Source organism: Meles meles, chromosome 10 (genome assembly GCF_922984935.1).
Source record: "Meles meles chromosome 10, mMelMel3.1 paternal haplotype, whole genome shotgun sequence".
Taxonomy (NCBI): Eukaryota; Metazoa; Chordata; class Mammalia; order Carnivora; family Mustelidae; genus Meles; species Meles meles.
The window spans coordinates 45,635,495-45,656,027 of record NC_060075.1 but is presented as its reverse complement, the minus strand read 5'-3'; the positions used below and the strand labels follow the sequence as shown (position 1 = coordinate 45,656,027).

Sequence of the window (20,533 nt, the reverse complement as noted above, 5' to 3'; positions counted from 1 at the left end):
AAATGCTTTTCCTTTTTCAGTGAGTCATTCAAGGGCCTATGATATAAAATGTTTTCCAACTCAGAGATTTGTAAATGCTAATGTTCCGGCCTACGTATGGCATTGTCATGAGAATTAGTTAAATGAAACATATGAGAGTCCCTAACTCAGATCTCAGCACAAATCAGCAACTCAGCAAACTGTAGTTTTAAGTTTATAGTACAGCAGACTGTCAGTGTGTTAAATATGTAAGTTGAAAGTGACGGGTGCCTGGGTGGCACAGTTGGTTAAGCATCCAATTCTCAGTTTCAGCTCAGGTTGGGATCTCAGGGTCTTGAGATTAAGCCCCACATGGGGCTCTACACCCAGCGTAGAGTCTGCTTGGAGTTTCTTTATCCCTATGCCCTCTCCGCCAGCGCTTTCCCTCTCTGTCTCTCTCTCAAATAAATAAATCTTAAAACACACACACACGCACACACATAAAATCTTTACTTAAAAAAGGGGAATGCAAACCTATGAGCATTTTAGAACATAGCCTCTAAAAGAGCTATGACAGAAAACTAACAATCTGATAAAATAGTAAACCAGTATATTTATACAGTATTTCCAATTTATTAAAACATGAATGGGGTTAATACCTAAGTACTTACTTCTGGAAGTGATGCTACAGTAACCACTGACATGAAAGAACGGTTTCTAATTCATTTCCCAGAACTGAGGAGTCTTTTGCTTTTCAAAACCAATTATCATATTTTTTAAAAAGATTTTATTCATTTATTTGACAGACAGAGATCACAAGTAGGCAGAGAGAGAGGAGAAGCAGGCTCCCTGCCGAGCAGAAAGCCTAATGCGGGCCTCGATCCCAGGACTCTGAGATCATGACCTAAGCTGAAGGCAGAGGCTTTAACACACTGAGCCACCCAGGTGCCCCAACACCAATTATCATATTAAAAGAAACTTTTGGGGTGCCTGGAGGTTCAGTCAGTTGAGCATCCAACTATTGGTTTCAGCTCAGGTCATGATCTTAAGGTCCTGGGATTGAGCCCCACACTGGGCTCCATGCTCAGCAGGGATTCTGCTTGAGATTCTTACCCCCTCCCCCTGCCTCTCCCTTCCCCCCCACCCACATGCACTTTCTCCTAAAAAATAAATAAACAAAATCTTTTTAAAAATAAATAAATAAAAGGAAACTTTCTACCTAAATAAGAGATTTTTATGCCAAGCACAGCCAATAGGCTTATTATGTTAAACAAGTATATAACAGTTTTATGATGACTTCAAAAAACTATGCCCAAAGAATGAATTTTATTTTTTCAAGGCCCTTGAACATGCTTTGTTCCACTTATGCTTTTCCACAGTATAGGAAAAAATATAGAATTTTCTCAAAAGTTTTTAGCACTACCTCCCAGGTCTCTACCAAAAGACTCCGTATCTCCTGGGTGGCACAATGTTCTGACACCATGAAACGTAAGGAGAACTTTTCACAGCATGAAAAAGAATGCTTTATTTGATGCCCATCTCTGCTGTGAGAATGACACCAGTTTCAAAAATAATTCAGTTTTTTTTAAATGCATCTACTTAAATCAAATAGTAATTGTATAGCTCTCTAAGACTATTTGTTTTAGTTCATTAACAATATTTTCATTGGTAAGTATAATTCAGAAAACAACGTAACAATTAATGTAATTCTGCCATTTAGTCCAGTGGCACCCTTATCTGTGTAGCGTGTTTCTCATTGAAACGAATTTATATTCACAACACAACCTCTTTGAAGTGGAAAATTTCTGACATAAAAATCTCCAGCAAATTCAGATAGCACACCCAGTAAAAAAAATTACACTCGTTTATGTGAGTTGATGTCAGGTTTATATGGTAAAACTCTCTTATCTCACAATCGAAGTGTTAATAGTAAAAGTACTCAAAACTTATCTGATTTGTAGTACGGATGAGGAAGAGGTATGTTTTTCTTATGTCACCATTCTCCTAAGAGCCTGTTTGTGACCAGAACCTTCACTAAAAGTCTCTGGTAGCACTTGCTGTTCTCAGGGTGACTGACAGCCAGTCTCACCTTCCATTGTCTGTAGGATCACCATGGGCAAGATGACTATGAGGGTCTAGCTCTACAAGAAATAGAATCCTCAAATACTAAATTCCCTTTCTGATAATACAAATACGTGATTTGGGGGGGGGGGAGGAAAGTAAATGATTATGTACTATTTCCTATTTAAAATGCAATGATAATACTGCATTTTTAAACTAAAAACCTCATTTCTGGAGCACACATGTGAGGATAAAAATGTCAAGTGAATGGATTCATTTTATCCCATAACCTTCTCTTATGACAGGCAGCAAAACCTCAAATGCTTTCTTAGTAGGAGTCAATAGATAGGGCACCTCAGTGGTTCAGTCATTATGCATTTGTCTTTGGCTCAGGTCATGATCTCCGGGTCCTGGAATCAAACCCCACATCAGGCTCCCTGCTCAGTGAGGAGTCTGTGTCTCCCTCCCCTCTGCCCTTCTCTCCCCCGACCCATCTGCTTATGCTCTCTACTCTCTTTCTCAGAGGAATAAACAAAATCTTTTTGGGGGAAAAAAAAGAGCCAATGGATAAAGTTTTAATCTATATATGATGGGTCTATAAAGTTTAAAATGCTGAGTGGTTGAAATAGTGAAGAGAAGGCATCCTGGGTACGTGGAAAGGAATAAAAAGGCTCATATACTAACATGAAATTCCTTTGTTTAATTGAAATCAATACTTTAAAATAAAAAATGTTTGGCTGTCAACCCTGGGCCCTGGGCTTTCTCCCGTTTCCTTAACAAATCAAGTCAGTTATTTCACTCTGCCCCTTACCCCAGGCCCATACTTCTCGCTCTTACAGAAGTTCCCTCTTATTGATTTTCAGGGCACAAGTTCATTCTCTTCTGACTTTTGCTTTTCACACTGAAGTTTATATTTCTGAAAGGAAAACCTATAAATCAGCTCTAGTACAAATGAAAAGCCAACAACGCCAAGGTTAGAAAAAGGTTCCAATGATACCAGGGGGCACATTCATTCATTTATTTGTTTATTCACAAGCAACCACTCTGTGTCAGGCATAGAGCTAGGCCCTGGAGACAGATGTAATGACAAATATTATTTAGAGCCTTGGCTCGAGGTATTTAAGATCTGGTTGAGGTGCAGGGAAGGATAAAAGGAATTAAAGTTCAGGTACATGTGCTAAGAACAAAACAAAATAAAATGATATAATAGTCCCAAGAATAGCGTTCTGGGATCCTTTGTACTAAAGTTTCGTTACCTCTGCAGTCTCCTATTTATCAAGGCGTAACATCACCAAGGGGCAATGGGTGGGGAAGAAAGACATTTCTAGCAGTAATAGTAGCTTCTGCAATGCTCACTGCACTGAGCATGGGTTGGGGAGAAGTGAGGACAACAAATGCCTATTATCCCCACTTCTCACTTTTTTTTTTCTTTTAAGTAAGATCCACACCCAGAGTGGGTTTGAACTCATGACCCTGAGATTAAGACACAAACGGAAATCAAAAGTCAGATACTTAGTCAACTGAGCCACCCAGACGCCCCACCACTTCTCACATTTTGATAGAGGGGAGGGGACTTCACTATAGGTGAACATAGGAAAGAATATCTTCCATGGGATAGAGGCAGCAACCTCTGTCCACGTTTCCATTATTTCTCATTATATACATTTACAGTGACCATACTCTGCAAACCAAAACTATGAGACATGTGGTCTGACAAAGGATCGTTTGTTTTTTTTTTCCAAACCTCTTGGCTATGAACATGAAGGTACAAATCCGTCATCCATCATCACATACAGATACAACAAAAAGAAAGAAGAAAAAAAAAACTTGTCCTATATATATTTGTATAAATATAAATATAAATATAAATATAATCTTTTGGTTTGAAAGACCAAAGACTGAATCACATATGGCTGTATATTTGACAAATAGCCTTGATGAATTAGGGAATGGCCCATAAAGTTCACTGATATGCTGACATAAAGAGTAACAAATTTCACCACAGCCAAACTATATTAATACTGATGCTACCCACACAACAACAACAACAAAACCCAAGTAGAAAGAAGGACTGTTTCTGCCAATTGTTGATAAAAACTTAAATTCTTTTTCCGAGAGATTTTAACGAAAAGGTCTACAGAAAGGAAACTCAACAATGTGCTCTAAAAAACTATACTTATGGCACTATAATTCTATTCCTTCCAAGAGAGAAAAGAACTCTAGAAAGTTACAGCACCTCATTAATCTCAAACTTAATAGGAATCAGAAACATATATAAGCAAGTACACAAATAGGAAGGGTCAAGAGAATTCCCCACACTAGGTTCAGGTACTAAACTTCATGAAGGTGATAATAATAAGCAAGATATTTAGAGCTTTATAGACCTATGAACTCATATTTTGCATACAAGTGTAAGAACTTCTCTGGTTTAAAAACTCATAGCAACTTAGAGACAAGGAAATAGAAAGTGGATAGAGAGCAAACTAAGGTCAGGCATATGAATAGTGCTGGTACTGTAGATATTTGTTCCATGAATGAATGAAGAAATGAGTTACATTTAATAGCCTTATAATAGGCAATGTATTAAAAACTGATCAAAGAATATCCAGGACCCAGAATAAGTGAAATTATTTGCAAATCATATAACTGATAAGGGGTTAATTAAACACACACACACACACACACACACACACACACACACACACACATTCTGGACTTCCCATTTGTCCAAAGTTTTAGAAATGGCCAACGACCATATTAAAAGATGCCCAACATCACTAATTATTAGAGAAACACAAATCAAAACCACAATGAGATATCCCACCTGTTAAGATGGCTACTACCTAAACCAAAAACAAAAACTAAAACTAAGTGCTGGTAGGGATGTGGTACAACTCTTACCCTTATGCACTATTATTGGGAATTTAAAGTAACAGCATTATTTGCAATAGCCAAGAGATGGGAGAAACCCAGATGACCACAAAATAAATGAATAAATAAGACATGGTGTATATATACCATAGAATTATTATTCAGCCTTTGAAAGATCAACAAGTACATGAAACAACAGTCAACATCACTAGTCATTATGGAAATAAAAATTAAGATCATAGAAGATACCATCTCATGCTCATTAGATGGCCACTATCAAAAAGACAAGAGGTAAATGCTGGCATGAATGTGGAGAAAAGGGAACACTTCTGCACTATTGACAGGATTGTAAGTTGGTACAACCACCATTGAACACAATATGGAGGTTCCTCCAAAAAACTAAAAATACAAATACTATATGAGCCAACAATTCCACTTCAGAGAATATATCCATATGAAATAAAAGCACTAACTCAAAAAGATATTTGTACCTTCATGTTCATAGCCAAGACATAGAAACAACTTATGTGTCCATTGGTGGATGAATGAATAAAGAAGTTGTGTATAAACACACAATGGAGCATTATTTAGCCATAAAAAATCCCACCACTTGTGACAACATGGATGGATCTTGAGTGCCTTATGCTAAGTGAAATAAGTAAGACAGAGAAAGACAAATACTGTATGTTCTTGTTTATATGTGGAATCTTGAAAAACAAAACAAAATAAACAAAAACAAACTCATAGAAAGAGGAATCAGACTTGTGGTTACCAGAGGAGGAGGTCTGGGAATTGGAAGAAGATGTTCAAAAGGTACAAACTTCCAGATATAAGACAAATAAGTACTAGACAAATAAGTACTATGTACAACATACTCATTATGTTGTACATAATGTACAACATAATGATTATAGCTAACACTGCTGTGTGATAGATGAGAAAGTTGTTGAAGGAATAAATCCTAAGAGTTCTCATCAAAAGGACAAATTTTTTTTCTTCTTTCTTTTTGTTGTATCTGTATGTGATGATGGATGTTAGTTAAACCTATTATAGTAATCATTTCACAATATATGTAATTCAAACCATCATGCTGTATGCCTTACACTCAGACAGTACAGTATGTCAATTATTTCTCAATAAAAATGGAACAAAAGTAGGAAACTCTGTTCCAGGTTATGACATGGAAGAACACTGAGGACACCATGCTAAGTGAAATAAGCCATCACAAAAAGACAAATGCTCTCTTTGGCACCTGGGTGGCTCGGTTGGTTAAACGGCTGCCTTCAGTTCAGGTCATGATCCCAGGGTCCTGGGATCCAGGGCTGCACTGGGCTCCCTGCTCAGTGGGGAGCCTGCTTCTCCCTCTCCCTCTGCCTGCCACTCTGCCTACTTGTGCTCTCTATTTTTCTATCAAATAAATACATCAAATCTTAAAAAAAAAAAAAAAGACAACTACTCTCTGATTCTACCTAAGAAGTATCTAAAGCAGTTTGAATTAATTGAAACAAAGTAGAATGGTGGTTGTCCAAGGCTGGGGGAGAAGAGAGAAATGAGAAGTTGTTTAATGGGTATAGAGTTTCAGTTTTGCAAGATGAAAAGGTCTAGAGATTTGTTGCACAACAATGGGAATATACTTAACATTACTAAACTATACACATAAAATGGTTAAGATGTGCTTTTTTGCAATTAAAAATCTTTTTCAGGGGGATGCCTGTTTGTGGCTCAGTTTGTTAAGGAAGTGTCCACCTTCAGCTCAGGTCATGATCCCAGGGTCCTGGAACTGAACTCTCTGCTCAGTGGGGAACCTGCTTCTCTCTCTCCCTTTGCCACTCCCCTGCTTGTGCTCTCCATATGCGTTCGCTTTCTCTCAAATAAATAAATAAAATTCTCTTTTTAAAAAGTCTTTTTTAGGGGTGCCTGAGTGGCTTAGTTAGTTAAGCATCTGATTCATGATTTCAGCTCAGGTCATAATCTCAGGATTGTGAGATGAAGACCTACACCAGGCTCCACACTAAGTGTGGATGGAGCCTGCTTAAGATTCTCTATTTCCCTCTTCCTCTGCACCTCCCCCCACCTCCGCACATTCTCTCTCTCTAAAATATATAAATAAATAAAATAAAAATCTTTTTAAAAAAGACTTCCAGAACCATTTATTGCCCTAATAAATATTTATACGCATCAAGTTAATGCTCACTACCAACTGTCAATGCTAACAATATTAACCATTAAGAAACTCATTTTATTCAGTACATTATGCTTAAGAATGAACATGGATATTACTCTCAGGACTGTCCAATACAATACAGTTTTTATAAGTGCCATTTGCAGTAGCAAATTTCGGTTCTTTATAAAATTCATTAAGATGGGCACTCCATTCCCAGACAGTACAAGATAAATAAAGAATTTCTCCATTTTTGCCTTTAAAAAAAAAGCCCACCTTGCTTTATTTATAATGGTATTTGGTTTTCATTTAAAATAAACTCCCTTGTGATGAGGAAAAGAGCCTCCCTTTTTTTTTTATCCTTAATCATACAGGCTGGAGATCTATATTGATTGAGCCCTTTACTTATTTACTCACTGCACATTTCTTACTGTGAAGACACAGTCTAACACCTTTTACACGACTTACAAGCAATTTTGAAATCATTGCAATGTCATCTTGGAAGATAGATCTATTTTTTATTCAACAGTGGCTATTAATCTAGCATCCTAGGAAAAAAAAAATCAGTAGGCATCTAACACATTTAAAAATGGTTTGTAGGGGTCCCTGGGTGGCTCAGTTGGTTAAGCATCTGACTCTTGATTTCGGTACAGGTCGTGATCTGGGGATCATGAGATTGAGTCCTGCATTGGGCTCTGTGCTGGGTGTGGAACTGGCTTGAGTTCTCTTACTCCCTCTCCCTCTGCCATTCCTCCAAGCTCCCTCTCCCCCACCCCCTGTAAAATAATAAATAAATAAATAAATAAATAAATAAATAAATAAATAAAATGCGGTTTGTCGAGGACTAGAATTTGCAGTTTTCAAAATTAGTCACAAATTTTGGTAATAGGATTACCAAAATTTGTAGCTTTTATCCTGTAAAACATCTCAAAAAAGAGCAAACCAACTGGATAAAGTGAGGGTCAACAGTCAAACAGCTTAAAGCCAGATTCAGTTTTACTGGTGGAAATCCCTTTATACCTAATACAATATTTACTTTTAGAACACTTTCATTTTAATTATATATATATACCTCTACCTCACAAATGCCAAAACTTTGACAAAAGTTTACTGCAAAGCTTTAACAAAACCTACTTTGAATCATCTTCATACTTCATAATTAACTCCTAGCACATATAAGTACTCAATAATTTAAAATTTTTGTTGAATGAATAATTGAATAAACTATTTAGGTTATATTTCTAATCGTCATTATGGTTACAGTGCACTGTGAATACAGCAACATCAAGGCCTCAGCAACACCATTACCACCAGCACTAAAGCATTTTTAGCTCCTAAATGTATGTTCAAGTATTGCACAGAAAAATCTGGACACATAATCTAAATCCTTTAAGAGTGTCCAAATTAAAGAAGCCCAAACACCAGTAAAACCTTTAACTTAAAATTACTATTCTAACAATGCGGGGACAAAACTATTGAGGTGGCCAGACTACTTTTTATTTTTTCAAGTCACACACACACAGTCACTTTCTTTGTAAAGAAAGTAGCTGACTCATGTACATGGTTATTTAGTTACACATCACTGACTTGGGTGAACGATGAATACACAATTTCACTCAGTTCTCAAGGTTACTATCCATAAAGTTGACAAAGTTGGACAAGAGTTAAAAGGAAAACAACTGTTAATGGTAAATCCTTGCTTTGTTTTCAATATTTGATGATATGATCTTCTCTAATATTTAGTGATATGATCACTATGTTCCCATAGTGCCAGAGAACAGAGGAGATAATGACAAGTGTCTTGTAAGAAACAAATAAGAAACAAATTTGACAGTTGAGAAAAGCAAAGAATTTTTAAGGGGAAAGAACTGATCAGAGGGAGGTGATAGAAGAAGGTAAATAAAGATTTCAGAGAGCCACCTCAAGACATGCAGGAACAGTTCTCACCCTGCCTGACTCATCAGGCCATGCTTAGGCCAGTAACTATCTCTTTTCTACCAAATGGACAAATGAAATATGACAGAAACTGATCAAAATAAATAGAAAGGAAGGAAGAGGGAAGACATAAGATGGTATATGACAAAGGTCAAGGCAGAATGAAGTAACCTAGAAGGATAAAAAGTCTTGGCAACTCCCAAAAAGTCCACTCAGGACCAACTGAAATTCATAAAGAAGAAGCACGCTCAGCCGTCCACAACCATCACCACAAAGTGAAATACAGAAACTGAATCCAGGAGAGTCCCCACAAACTAAAGGCAATGAATGTCAGACCAATGCTGTCCAGCTCTGACGACACATTAGAATCACATGGGGAACTTTCAAAATCCTGAAGCCCAGGTCCCTCCTGGAAACATGGATTCACTTGATTCCTATTGAACCTGTGTGTAGAAATTATTTTAAAGCTGTCTAGCCAATTCTAATCCATAGTCAGAGCTGAGAATCATGATTTCCACCCCAACTGTCTAACAGAAAAGAAACTACAGCCAAAGGGGGATTGTAATTCATCTTCCCCAGTGATTTTTTTTTTTTTTTTACTTTTTTCTCTTAAGGATATCCGTGGCATCTGTTGACATTGTCTGTCATGGGACAGGCAACAAGCTGGAAAATCAGAGGCCTCAGTCTGAGTCTTGATTCATCTATGTCAACTCAGGCAAGGCTTTCCACTCCATAAATGTAAAGTGAAGGGCTGGACTGTTATACAAACTCCTCTGCAGTGAAGAGAAGCCATTTTCTTATCAAAGTAGCTTCCTTCAAAATGGCCTCTCATCTTTTTCACTGTGGCTCTCAGAGTCTTTTCATTTATCAGCAGATTCACATTACTGTCATTTCTACCCTACCATCAGCTCCTACCCACACTTCTCCCTGCACAGAGTTTATTTATGGGGTAGGAAGGATGCTGGTCGTTCTCCATTTCAGCATTTCAGAAATTCATAACTGAGTATTCATGAGATAACTTCTTTAACATCTATCAATTCTCCATCAGAGGACAGTATTTTCAGATATGACCCAGGCCACAATCTTGTTCAAGCTCTCCAGTAATGTTTGACTGAAAATAACTCAAAACATAAACAGAAAGATAAGTGACATTTCTAGTATTATGTTGATATTGAAATTTTGTATGTGGGGTTTACCTGATGGATCAACTTTCTCATAAAATTCTGATCTGAAAAAATAGTTTATATTCTAAATAATGCTCTAGACCCCAAACTGAATCAGCAAGTTACACTAGAGCAAGGGTCAGCAAACTATTGCTCAAGTCAAATTTGTCCACTGGACTGCTTTCATAGGAAGTTTTATTTGAAACTGACTTCTTTGTATACTGTCTGTGGCTGCTTTCATTCTATAACAGTAGCGATGAGTAACTGTGACAGAGATTATGTGGCTCATAAATCCTAAAATATTTACTATCAAGTCCTTTATAGAAATGTTTGCTGACCCCTGCACTAGAAAGTGAGACTAGGGAATGTCGCACTCAGACACTTCTCCTGCTACCTCAGAGGACCCACCCCAACACAGCCCATCACAAAAAAAGTTTGTTGTGTTATACTCTGATCAGCATCTGGTTCCAATGAGATTTCTTATTATGTTACAATAAATGATGTAACCAATCAAAAAGAAACTTTTAAAAGCCTATGTCTTCCATACATAGGAAACAGAAAAATGGCAGGGCAGGAAGGGGGTGGAGAAGAAGGAGAGTGATGACTGATGGACCACATAAATATTCCCTGCCTTCCCCTTAAAATCCCATGAAATAACTAAAAATGTATTTTTAAATGTGCAAAACATCCTTGCAAGCTAAGAAAAGTTTCCATGGTGAAACAGAAAATTTAAGGAAATATCATAGACAATTAACAGTCCAACTCAGAAGCAAAACCAGAATGAAACCACATCCCAAAATTCATAGAGGCAAGAACTGCTTATAAAGTAAAAACATTTGGGGGACGCCTGGGTGGCTCAGTTGGTTAAGCAGCTGCCTTCAGCTCAGGCCATGATCTCAGCATCCTGGGATCGAGTCCCACATCGGGCTCCTTGCTCGGCAGGGAGCCTGCTTCTCCCTTTGCCTCTGCCTGCCACTCTCTGCCTGTGCGGGCGCTCTCTCTCTCTCTCTCTCTCTCTGACAAATAAATAAAATCTTAAAAAAAAAAAGTAAAAACATTTGGGGAAAGCCAACTCACGGGTAACTGAGGCAGAATACCAGGAGAAACCCCTGAAGTATTCACCAGGGACAGGTTTGGAGTTCCTTGCCATTTAAGGCTTCACCACTGTTCCTCTTGTGCTAAGCAACAGACAGCAGGGACAATGCCCACTGGCTAAAGCAGAGAGTGTGGGGCTAGAGCCAGAGAGGCTGAGGGTGTACCAGACACTAAGAAGGACAGCAATTTCCTAATACCCAGAAGACAAGCTACCAGCAAACATTTTCAAAAGAATGCATGATCATCTCCACGTTAACTGGAAATATAGTATCGTAGGTCAAGCAGAGAGGAAAAAGGGATTTTCAAATACAAAGAAAAAAGATTAGCAAGAATCACTAAATGTTTTAGAAAACCCAACACCAAACTCAACAGAACTAGTACCTGAGGAAATAGAGCAAAGATAAATTTAGAATAAATACACTGACAATTTTCAAGAGATGGGATATGGTATTTATGAGATCCATAAATTAAAAGATATGAGATCCATAAATTAAAAGATCCATAAGATCTTTTAAATTAATTTTGATCATTGGACAAAAAACTGAATAGAGGGGCTAAATAGCACTTTGTAATTTAGGAAACAGAAATAACAAGTCAAGGAACTCTTCCAGGATGCAGAACAAAAATATAGAGTTCCTGTGTGTATGTGCGTGTGTATGCATGTATGTGTACTATTAGTCATAAAAAGGAGTGAGATCTGCCATCTGCAATAATAGAGATGGACCGAGGGGACATTATGCTAAGTGAAATATGTCAGACAGAGAAAAACAAATGCCATATGATTTCACTTATATGCAGAATCTAAACAAAACAAACAACAACAAAACACCAGAAACAGACTCATAAATATAGAGAACAGACTGGTGGTTGCCAGAGGGGAGAAGGGTGAGGTGAGGAAATGAGCAAATAGGTGAAGGGAATTAAAAGGTACAAATTTCTGGTTATAAAATAAGTCACAGAGACAAAAAGTACAGCTTGGAGAATTAGTCAACAGTATTATAACATTGTACAGTGACAAATGATGGCTACACTTGTGGTGAGCATTGAATACTGTATAGAATTATTAATCACTATGTTGTACACCTGAAATGAATAAAACATTGTATATCCACTGTACTTCAATGGTAAGTATTTTTTTTTTAAAAGTAATCAATTATCATATGGTTTCACTTTTTTTATTTTTTTGTGGAGCATAACAAATAACATGGAGGACATAGGGAGATGGAGAGGAGAAGGGAGTTGAGGGAAGTTGGAAGGGGAGAGGAACCATGAGAGACTATGGACTCTGAAAAACAATCTGAGGGTTTTGAAGGGGCAAGGGGTGGGAGGTTGGGGGAGCCAGGTGGTGGGTATTATGGAGGGCACATATGGCATGGAGCACTGGGTGTGGTGCATAAACAATGAATTCTGTTATGTTGAAAAGAAATTAAATTTTAAAAAATTTTAATATAAAAAAATAGACCTCCAAAATATGAAAGAAAAGTTAAGAAAAAAGGAGGATGGATCAAGATATTTCAATATATATCTAACAGGTGTTCAGAAGGAGAGAAAAAAAACAGCAGAGAGAAAAAAGTAAGTGAAGAAATTTTAGGGGGAAAAAAATCCCAGAGTTAAAAACACAAGTCCCAGAGCTAAAAACACAAGTTTCAAATTGAAAAGGGTTCAAGTGTCAAGCAAGATGAATTAAACTATACTTATATATTGTGGTGAAATTTCAGAACATCAAAGTTAGTGAGGAGTAAAATAGTACAAGCTTGAAAAGAGAAAACAGATTACCTACAAAGGTACGTATTGACATCAAATTTCTCATCGACAACACTGGAGTGTGAGGAGAGAAAGGACAACTCTCACTGAGTATGGATAGGATATTATTTTGAATTTGTTCCCATCAAGCTGACATTCAAAGAGAAAGGGAAAAATTTATATACATATTTCAAGCCTTCTAGCATTCAGAAGACTTTGCCTCCACAGAACATGAATTAAAGAATTCTCCAATTACCAAAAGAATGAATCTAAGAAAGGGGAAGATGTGGAATACAACAAGCAGAGCAGAGGAAGGTCAAGACTTGGACAAGGGCCACCACCTCCTCCAAGCAGGAAAGTAGGTCAGAGCCCCGATGGTATGACTGTGGCCTGTGAGTAGGAAGCCCAACTTTTCAAACCAATGTCTTTGCTCTGGGAAAATACTCATCCCAGAATGCAATAGGCAGACTCACTGTCCCAGGACAGGATATAACTATTCCCTGACTCATGTTTGTCTGGGACACTAGATACTGGGTTCTAAGAAGAGAGATTAGAAATAAGAGTCAGCAAACCACTGTCCCTCTCTCAGGTCTATATCTGTTCTTTCTTGGCTTTGAGCTTCCCATCTGTCAAGTAGTGAAAAATATGCTTACCCTTTCTCAAAAAACTGATCCCTACCCTCTTCAAATGTGTGTTTTGTGAATGAATACACACTCTCTCTAGTGAAAGGACTTTAAAGGTGAATATTATGTTTTATCTCTTGACTAGTCACTGGAAGCTCCAATGTCAACAAACATTGAGTTTCCCCTCTCTCCAACTTCTTTGCTTAATCCTAGAGAAGTACAGAGGAGTGAAACAAGATTCCAGTCCATGAGAGGTTCCTATGAAGGTGGCTAGCAACCATTTTTGGGGTTCCTCTAACTTCAGGGCAAAGTCTCAGCCTGGGTATCCAAGACTATCTGGGATATGTCTAACTGTTGGCTGGGGAAAGCCCTTGTTTTCATTTTTGAGACCCAGAAGCAAGTAGTTGAGTTATACATTCTGTAAGGCCCACATTCCCATGTTTTTTGGTAGATCACTGGGGGACTAAGCCTTCTGGATGACTTGGCCTGTGGTCTCATAACCCCTCTATATTTGACCCGAGAGCTGGGATGTGGTTCTGATTCTCAGTTTCAAATCACAATGGGATCAAATAGACCCAAAGTCCTGAAACAAATCAGACTTACAACAAGGTGAGAGGTTACTATTAATCATGATCATCCTAGATACCATTTGCTTATCAAATACTCTGTGTCAGGGATTTTACATCTATATTCTCTGTCACAGTCACCTTCCAGGTAAAGAATTCTTACATGCAAGGAGCAAAATGGGAGTCAAAGGCATGGGGTTATTTGCCCAAGGCTCCTGCTAATAAATAACAAAGACAGGATTTGCACTCCCAGCTGTCTTACTTCAAATCCCATGACATTTCTATTGTACCAAGTTGCCTCCTTCTATCTCTGACTAACCATGCTGTACTGGGAAGGTAGAGTTGTCTAGGCTATATTTTTTCTTCTGACATACTCTCAGGTAGATGCAGACTTACTGCTTAAGATGGAAGCAGTAATTGGGAGAACAGACTGGAAAAATCTGCATCAGGCTTTCCCCTGAATAATTATCCAGTTCTTCCCTGCCCAGTAGGTTGTTGATTCATCCTTCAGACTAGGAAAAAATGTCTGCAAAGACTTCTGTTTGAGACAAAAAATGGGACCTTAGGGAACACTCAAATAATCCAGCTTTGCTGACCTGGACAGCCTAAGGAGAGGAAAGGAGATGAGGGGGCAGGAGAAATAGCAGGAGCAGAGAAGTCTAGGGATACCACAGAACACAAGGAGACATTAGGAGCAGGCATTAAGATTAGGGATAAAGAGGGTGCCTGGGTGGCTCAGTGGGTTAAGCCGCTGCCTTCGGCTCAGGTCATGATCTCAGGGTCCTGAGATCGAGTCCCACATCGGGCTCTTTGCTCAGCGGGAGCCTGCTTCCTTCTCTCTCTCTCTGCCTGCCTCTCTGTCTATTTATGATCTCGCTCTGTCAAATAAATAAATAAAATCTTTAAGAAAAAAAAGATTAGGGATAAAGATAGGGATTCTAAGTCAGAGCTTCCCTGGAGGAGGACAAAGACTGTGTCTAGTAACCTGAGCAGGAACCTGTTTCATATGAACATTTGGTCCCTCCCTGGTCCTCATTTACTGAACACTAATTCTGGTAAGGAATTGGGAATGACAAGGTGAATGAAAACCAGTCACTGTCTGTGGGCTAGTGAACCCAGAGTTTAACCCTGATCATCCTAACTGGGTCTTCTTCTTCCAGCCACATAGACCAACCAGGTCATTTCCATCCTTCCCTTCTCTCCAGGTAAATTTGCCCTGCCTATCTCACCCCTTACAAGAACAAAACATACACACACCTTCCACATCACACATCCACACAGAAATTCAGAGTTAATTGCAAATATAAAATTAATTCCAGCTAAAGCCCTAGTTCTGCATATGACAGAGAATAAGCAAGATACCCAATCTTCTGAATGGAAACTGGCATTTCAAAACACTAAGCAGCCACTTACCTAAGCTGTCCACCCAAGCATATGGCAGCCTCCCAAGGCACAAGTTTACCAGAACATTCCACAGTAGAGCAAAGGTGACCTGAACTCTGGCTATCGTGAGCCTTTGGAAACAAAATCCTAAGATGGTACTCTAAGTACATTGAGTAGAACCCTAAAAAGCAATGGTAAAGGGCAAGAAAAGATGGCAGCCTAAAGGAAGCCTCCTTCACAGGGGACAAGAAACCCACCGACTCGAAGCTGAAGGATAGAGAAGACTTGCTCACCAGCACTGTCTCTCGAGTCAAGTTATCTCTAGAATAAGCTAATCATCTTGCAGAAGATATCAGTACCAATTCCAATGGTTTAAAACCCACAGAAGCTATGCTAGATGAGAGAGAAGATCCCCTTGCCAAAGGCATATAAGTTTCTATGGACAGCGTAGAAAGGGACACTATCCTTACCTTGGAACCTTCATCTACAGTCACCCCTCTCAGCCCTACCACACTGCTTGCTCCCAGAACTGAATCAGATCGTGACAGATCCAGGGAAGAGGTAAGAGATAACGTCTGTATACCATATTAATATGTAAATAATAAGGATTTTGTGACCTTTCCAACATCCCCTCTGGTCAGTCATTCCTAATGGAAAACTTTCCAACATTTTGGAGAAAGAACACTGAACTGAAGCTGTCTGGCATCTGGCATCTAATTTTGTCTCTATAGCTCTTTAACGCAGTAACTGGGGTATTCCTTACCTTCTTATGTCAAGAGTTTGTTATTTGTGCTCTTACAATGATAACGTGAGTATTCCTATGTAGCTCAAATAAGATTGGTGTATGAAAGTGCTTTAAAAACTGTTAATCACAATTTAGTGGTATTTTCAGTGATTTTGTTTGACAAAATCATACAACAAATACTGTTGATACTTAAGAAAGCAAAGATACACAAAACAAGAAATAATATTGCCAGTAAAACTGAGAATCAGCTATCTGTCTGTGAAACAGATATCACTACTCATGTGAAGACAGAGTGGGGAGGTAGATTACCTTTCTGGGTTTCCTTTTACAATTATGTTTAAAAATAGTAGCTAAACATCTTTCTAAAGGTAGAAAAAAGAACAACCCATTTTTCTCTTCCCAGAGTAGCCTGAGGAAACCACAGTAAAAAGAGCCAGAGGTGTAACACTGACTCTGGTTGAAAAGCATGGATACCTCATTTCAAAGCCCAGGAGGGAAATCATAAGCAGTATGAAGCACTGTGTTTTGTATCAGTCTGAATCATGAATCCCTCCAAACTTCTCCAGAAACAGTATCAGTTTCAGGGTTGCTAGCTCCCAACTTGTGTCCTTCGAATAGCCTTTTATCATAACCCAATTCCCTCATGCTGCCCCTAGTTGCCCCCAGGAAAGGGTGCATTTTTAAAGTTATGACCCTTAATAATTTATGAACCGAGCAGAACAAAGATGTCAAAGCCATTTGAATTCCCAGAAGAAATATACCCTAAAATGGCATGAATTGAAATTGATCCAAGGGGTATTAATTGATGTGTGCTGCTGTTTGTCTCATACGTAATAAATGATGCTGTTCAAGTGAGTGATGATGCAAAATATTAGAAGGATCTGATTTAGAAACTTGAGATTATTCTTCTAGGACACCATGAGAGGAAAGCAAACGTCACTGGAGGCTGTAGTAAGAAAGCATGGTATTGCCTGGATTCCATCTCTCGTGTGGGCGACGGCTATACTTGGGACATGCACAAATGTGAAAAATAAACACCATCTATATTGTTTTCTTTTAAAAGTTCATCCAATACAGCTGATCCTCACATGTGATTACAAGATTTCTTCATTCACTGAGGAATTTTTTTTCTGCTGATAAATCTAACAATCCGGTTCTTGTCACTTAGATGCGTTTTTAAAATTGTACCACAGGGGCGCCTGGGTGGCTCAGTGGGTTAAACTTCTGCCTTCAGCTCAGGTCATGGTCCCAGGGTCCTGGGATCGAGCCCTGCATCAGGGTCTCTGCTCAGCGGGGAGCCTGCTTTCCCTTCTCTGTCTGCCTCTCTGCCTACTTGTGATCTCTGTCTGTCAAATAAATAAATAAAATCTTTATAAAAAATAAAATAAAATTGTACCATGGTTTATGTTATTGTTACTGTTCTTATTGATATACAGAAACTGCACATTTTTAATGTATATAATTTGATGAGTTAGGACATGTGCCTTAACCGAAGAAACCATATCTCAATAAAGCTATTACAAAAAGTAAAATAAAAGCACATGTATTTAAAAAAAAAAGTACCATCTAGGCTATTGCAGAAGCAAGATGTCAATAACACTAAAAAAAAAAAAAAATACAATTGGCTATGACTGGTAGAGAATATGTAGCTGTAGCCATAGAGATGGGCCAGGCAGGACCAGGCTCCCAGTAAAAAGGAAATTCCAATGTCTGAAAACATAAAAAATCCCTATTCTATGTGTGTTCCCCTGGTTAGGCTACTTCTAAAAAAGACCCTGTCTTTCAACAATTTGGAAAGCTTTGAGCTTCAGAGCATGCATGCTCTAAATGCAGAACAAATGTTGCCAGATTAGTTCCATGTAAGGTAATAAGTAAGAGTTATGTCTATGGTCTAGCTCCCAACATCAAAAAGATATCAGAAGTCTAGCCCAGTGAGGCTCAGAACACATATTTGACCTGTGCCCTGGAGTATCTGCTCACCAAATATCTGGGAGTCAGAAAGCTTATGGGAACCACTTTTCCAAAGGAAGTCTGGTTCAACAAAAAGCTATATTGATTGTTGATCTATTTTGTATTTTTTTATGCAACAGATAAGTAAGTTGATTTGTATTGCCAAAGGTAATACACCTGGAGATATTAAGCTCCTCATTTTCTGCCAACCTAAAATTAGTACTCAAATCTTAAGGTGAAAGCAAGCCCACCAATTATGGTCTCATAAACATCAAGGACCAGGGGTATAAGCCCCTAAGTAATGAGTAATTCTTCCAATATACTTAATTCATTCTCCCCAGAATTTCTGTACACACAGGGAGTCTTCTTTCCAGAGGCATGTGCATGAGTGCTTTCTCTCAAGGAAAGATAAACTATACATTTCATTAGAAAAGGATCAAATTTTCGGTTGTCTGAGCGGCTGCGGCGCGAGAGGAGTGGCCAGAACTGCTTGTATATCCACGTTTCACTTTCTGTACTTATCAAAAGTTTTAATTCATCATGGATAATCTGTCATCAGAAGAAATTCAACTGAGAGCCCACCAGGTTACTGATGAGTCTCTGGAAAGTACGAGGAGAAACCTGGGTTTAGCCCTTGAGTCTCAGGATGCAGGAATCAAGATTATCACTATGCTGGATTAACAAGGGGAACAACTAAACCGCATAGAGGAAGGCATGGACCAAATAAATAAAGACATGAGAGAGTCTGAGAAGACTTTAACGGAACTCAACAAGTGCTGTGGCCTTTGCGTCTGCCCATGTAATAGGACAAAGAACTTTGAGTCTGGTAAGGCCTACAAAGCAACATGGGGAGATGGTGGAGACAACTCTCCTAGCAATGTAGTATCTAAGCAGCCAGGCCGAGTGACAAACGGTCAGCCTCAACAAACAACCACTGGAGCAGCTAGTGGTGGATACATTAGACGTATAACTAACGATGCCAGAGAAGATGAGATGGAAGAGAACCTAACTCAAGTGGGAAGTATCCTAGGAAGCCTAAAGAACATGGTCCTGGACATGGGCAATGAGATGGAGGCTCAGAACCGACAAATAGACCAGATCACAGAAAAGGCTGACACCAACAAAGATCGTATTGATGTTGCCAATGCCAGAGCAAAGAAACTCATTGACAGCTAACACTGCTGCTGTACTTCTTTATCGTGTATTCACTTCTCTAGCTCCTCCTTCAAAGTCGTTACCTTTTCAGAGTTTGACATTTTGGTTCCATGCTCTTTTTAATCAGGAGATAATGTGCAAGAAGGCGAGGAGTACAGACCCCCCTATTCATTTATGATCTCTTTCCCTTGAGGGTATACTACTGCTCAGACTTCTTCTAGTACTTTTTGTTCCTTGGTTCATAGTCTTAGATTGGTTTTTATACATCATATATAGTATTACTTTTCATCCTCCTCATTTACTTTAGCAGGTTCTTTTGCTTTCAAGATTTGGAAGCATTGCCAAAGACAGCCATGAAGAAGGAAGCTAGAGGCAGGGGGAGCGAGCACAAGGAGGAGAGGCAAGAGATAAGAGGTTGTTACCTCAGTAAAACCTGCAGGCCACAAAGCAAAAGTTGCATAGCCACAGTAAAGATCTAGTTGGGTTTAATTTTTCAATTTAAGTTGCAGTTATTGCCAGTTTAGGCTACTACTTGGTTTCGGAGCTTTTATACACGGTATTTTTGTTATACATCACAACTTGGCAACCTCTGCTCCAAAAAAAATAGAATGACTTTTTCAAAGTGGGCTTAGTTTCTGAACGTTTGGTGATTTATGTATGTACATAGACAGTGATCCCATTTCATACTGCACCATACAGGAACACTTTGTATAAATGAATGACTTTTTATTTTCACATCATTAGTAGTAACATGGTCCCATTACATGCCCATTAACCTCGTAAATTTGTTATTAGTCTTTGAAGAAAAAATATGTAAATATGTATTGTAACATGAGAATTTCTCTTTAAAGCAGGACTTAAAATTTTTTGGGAAAAGTTTGACAAAATATATTACGTGAATTCAGATTTATCTCAATGTCAAGAATTATGTTTAGATAGGAAAAAAGAAACTTGCTTTGATCTCAGGTAGAAAAATAGTTAGATTACCTTGTGTTTTTTATAGCTTTAGACTTCTTTTAAAAAGCAAGACTTTATTCTGTTTAACTAAAAGTGATTTGGAAAATTATGCCTTTGGTTTAATTATTGATGATTGCACTATCATTCAGTTAGCCTTGTAGATTGAA

General features: G+C 38.4%; 2 protein-coding genes across 9 annotated transcripts in view; one reads left to right on the top strand and one right to left on the bottom strand.

Annotated features, from left to right (window-relative positions):
• The window catches only part of PDE1C (phosphodiesterase 1C), a 536,493-nt gene that overhangs the window by 157,462 nt on the left and 358,498 nt on the right, over window positions 1-20,533 (bottom strand). The gene's annotated exons all lie outside the window — the stretch shown is intronic.
• LOC123951681 (synaptosomal-associated protein 23-like) lies at window positions 18,711-19,549 on the top strand. The gene is given in 1 exon segment (XM_046020571.1): window positions 18,711-19,549. A coding segment is annotated over 1 exon segment (636 nt). The 5' UTR covers window positions 18,711-18,794; the 3' UTR covers window positions 19,431-19,549.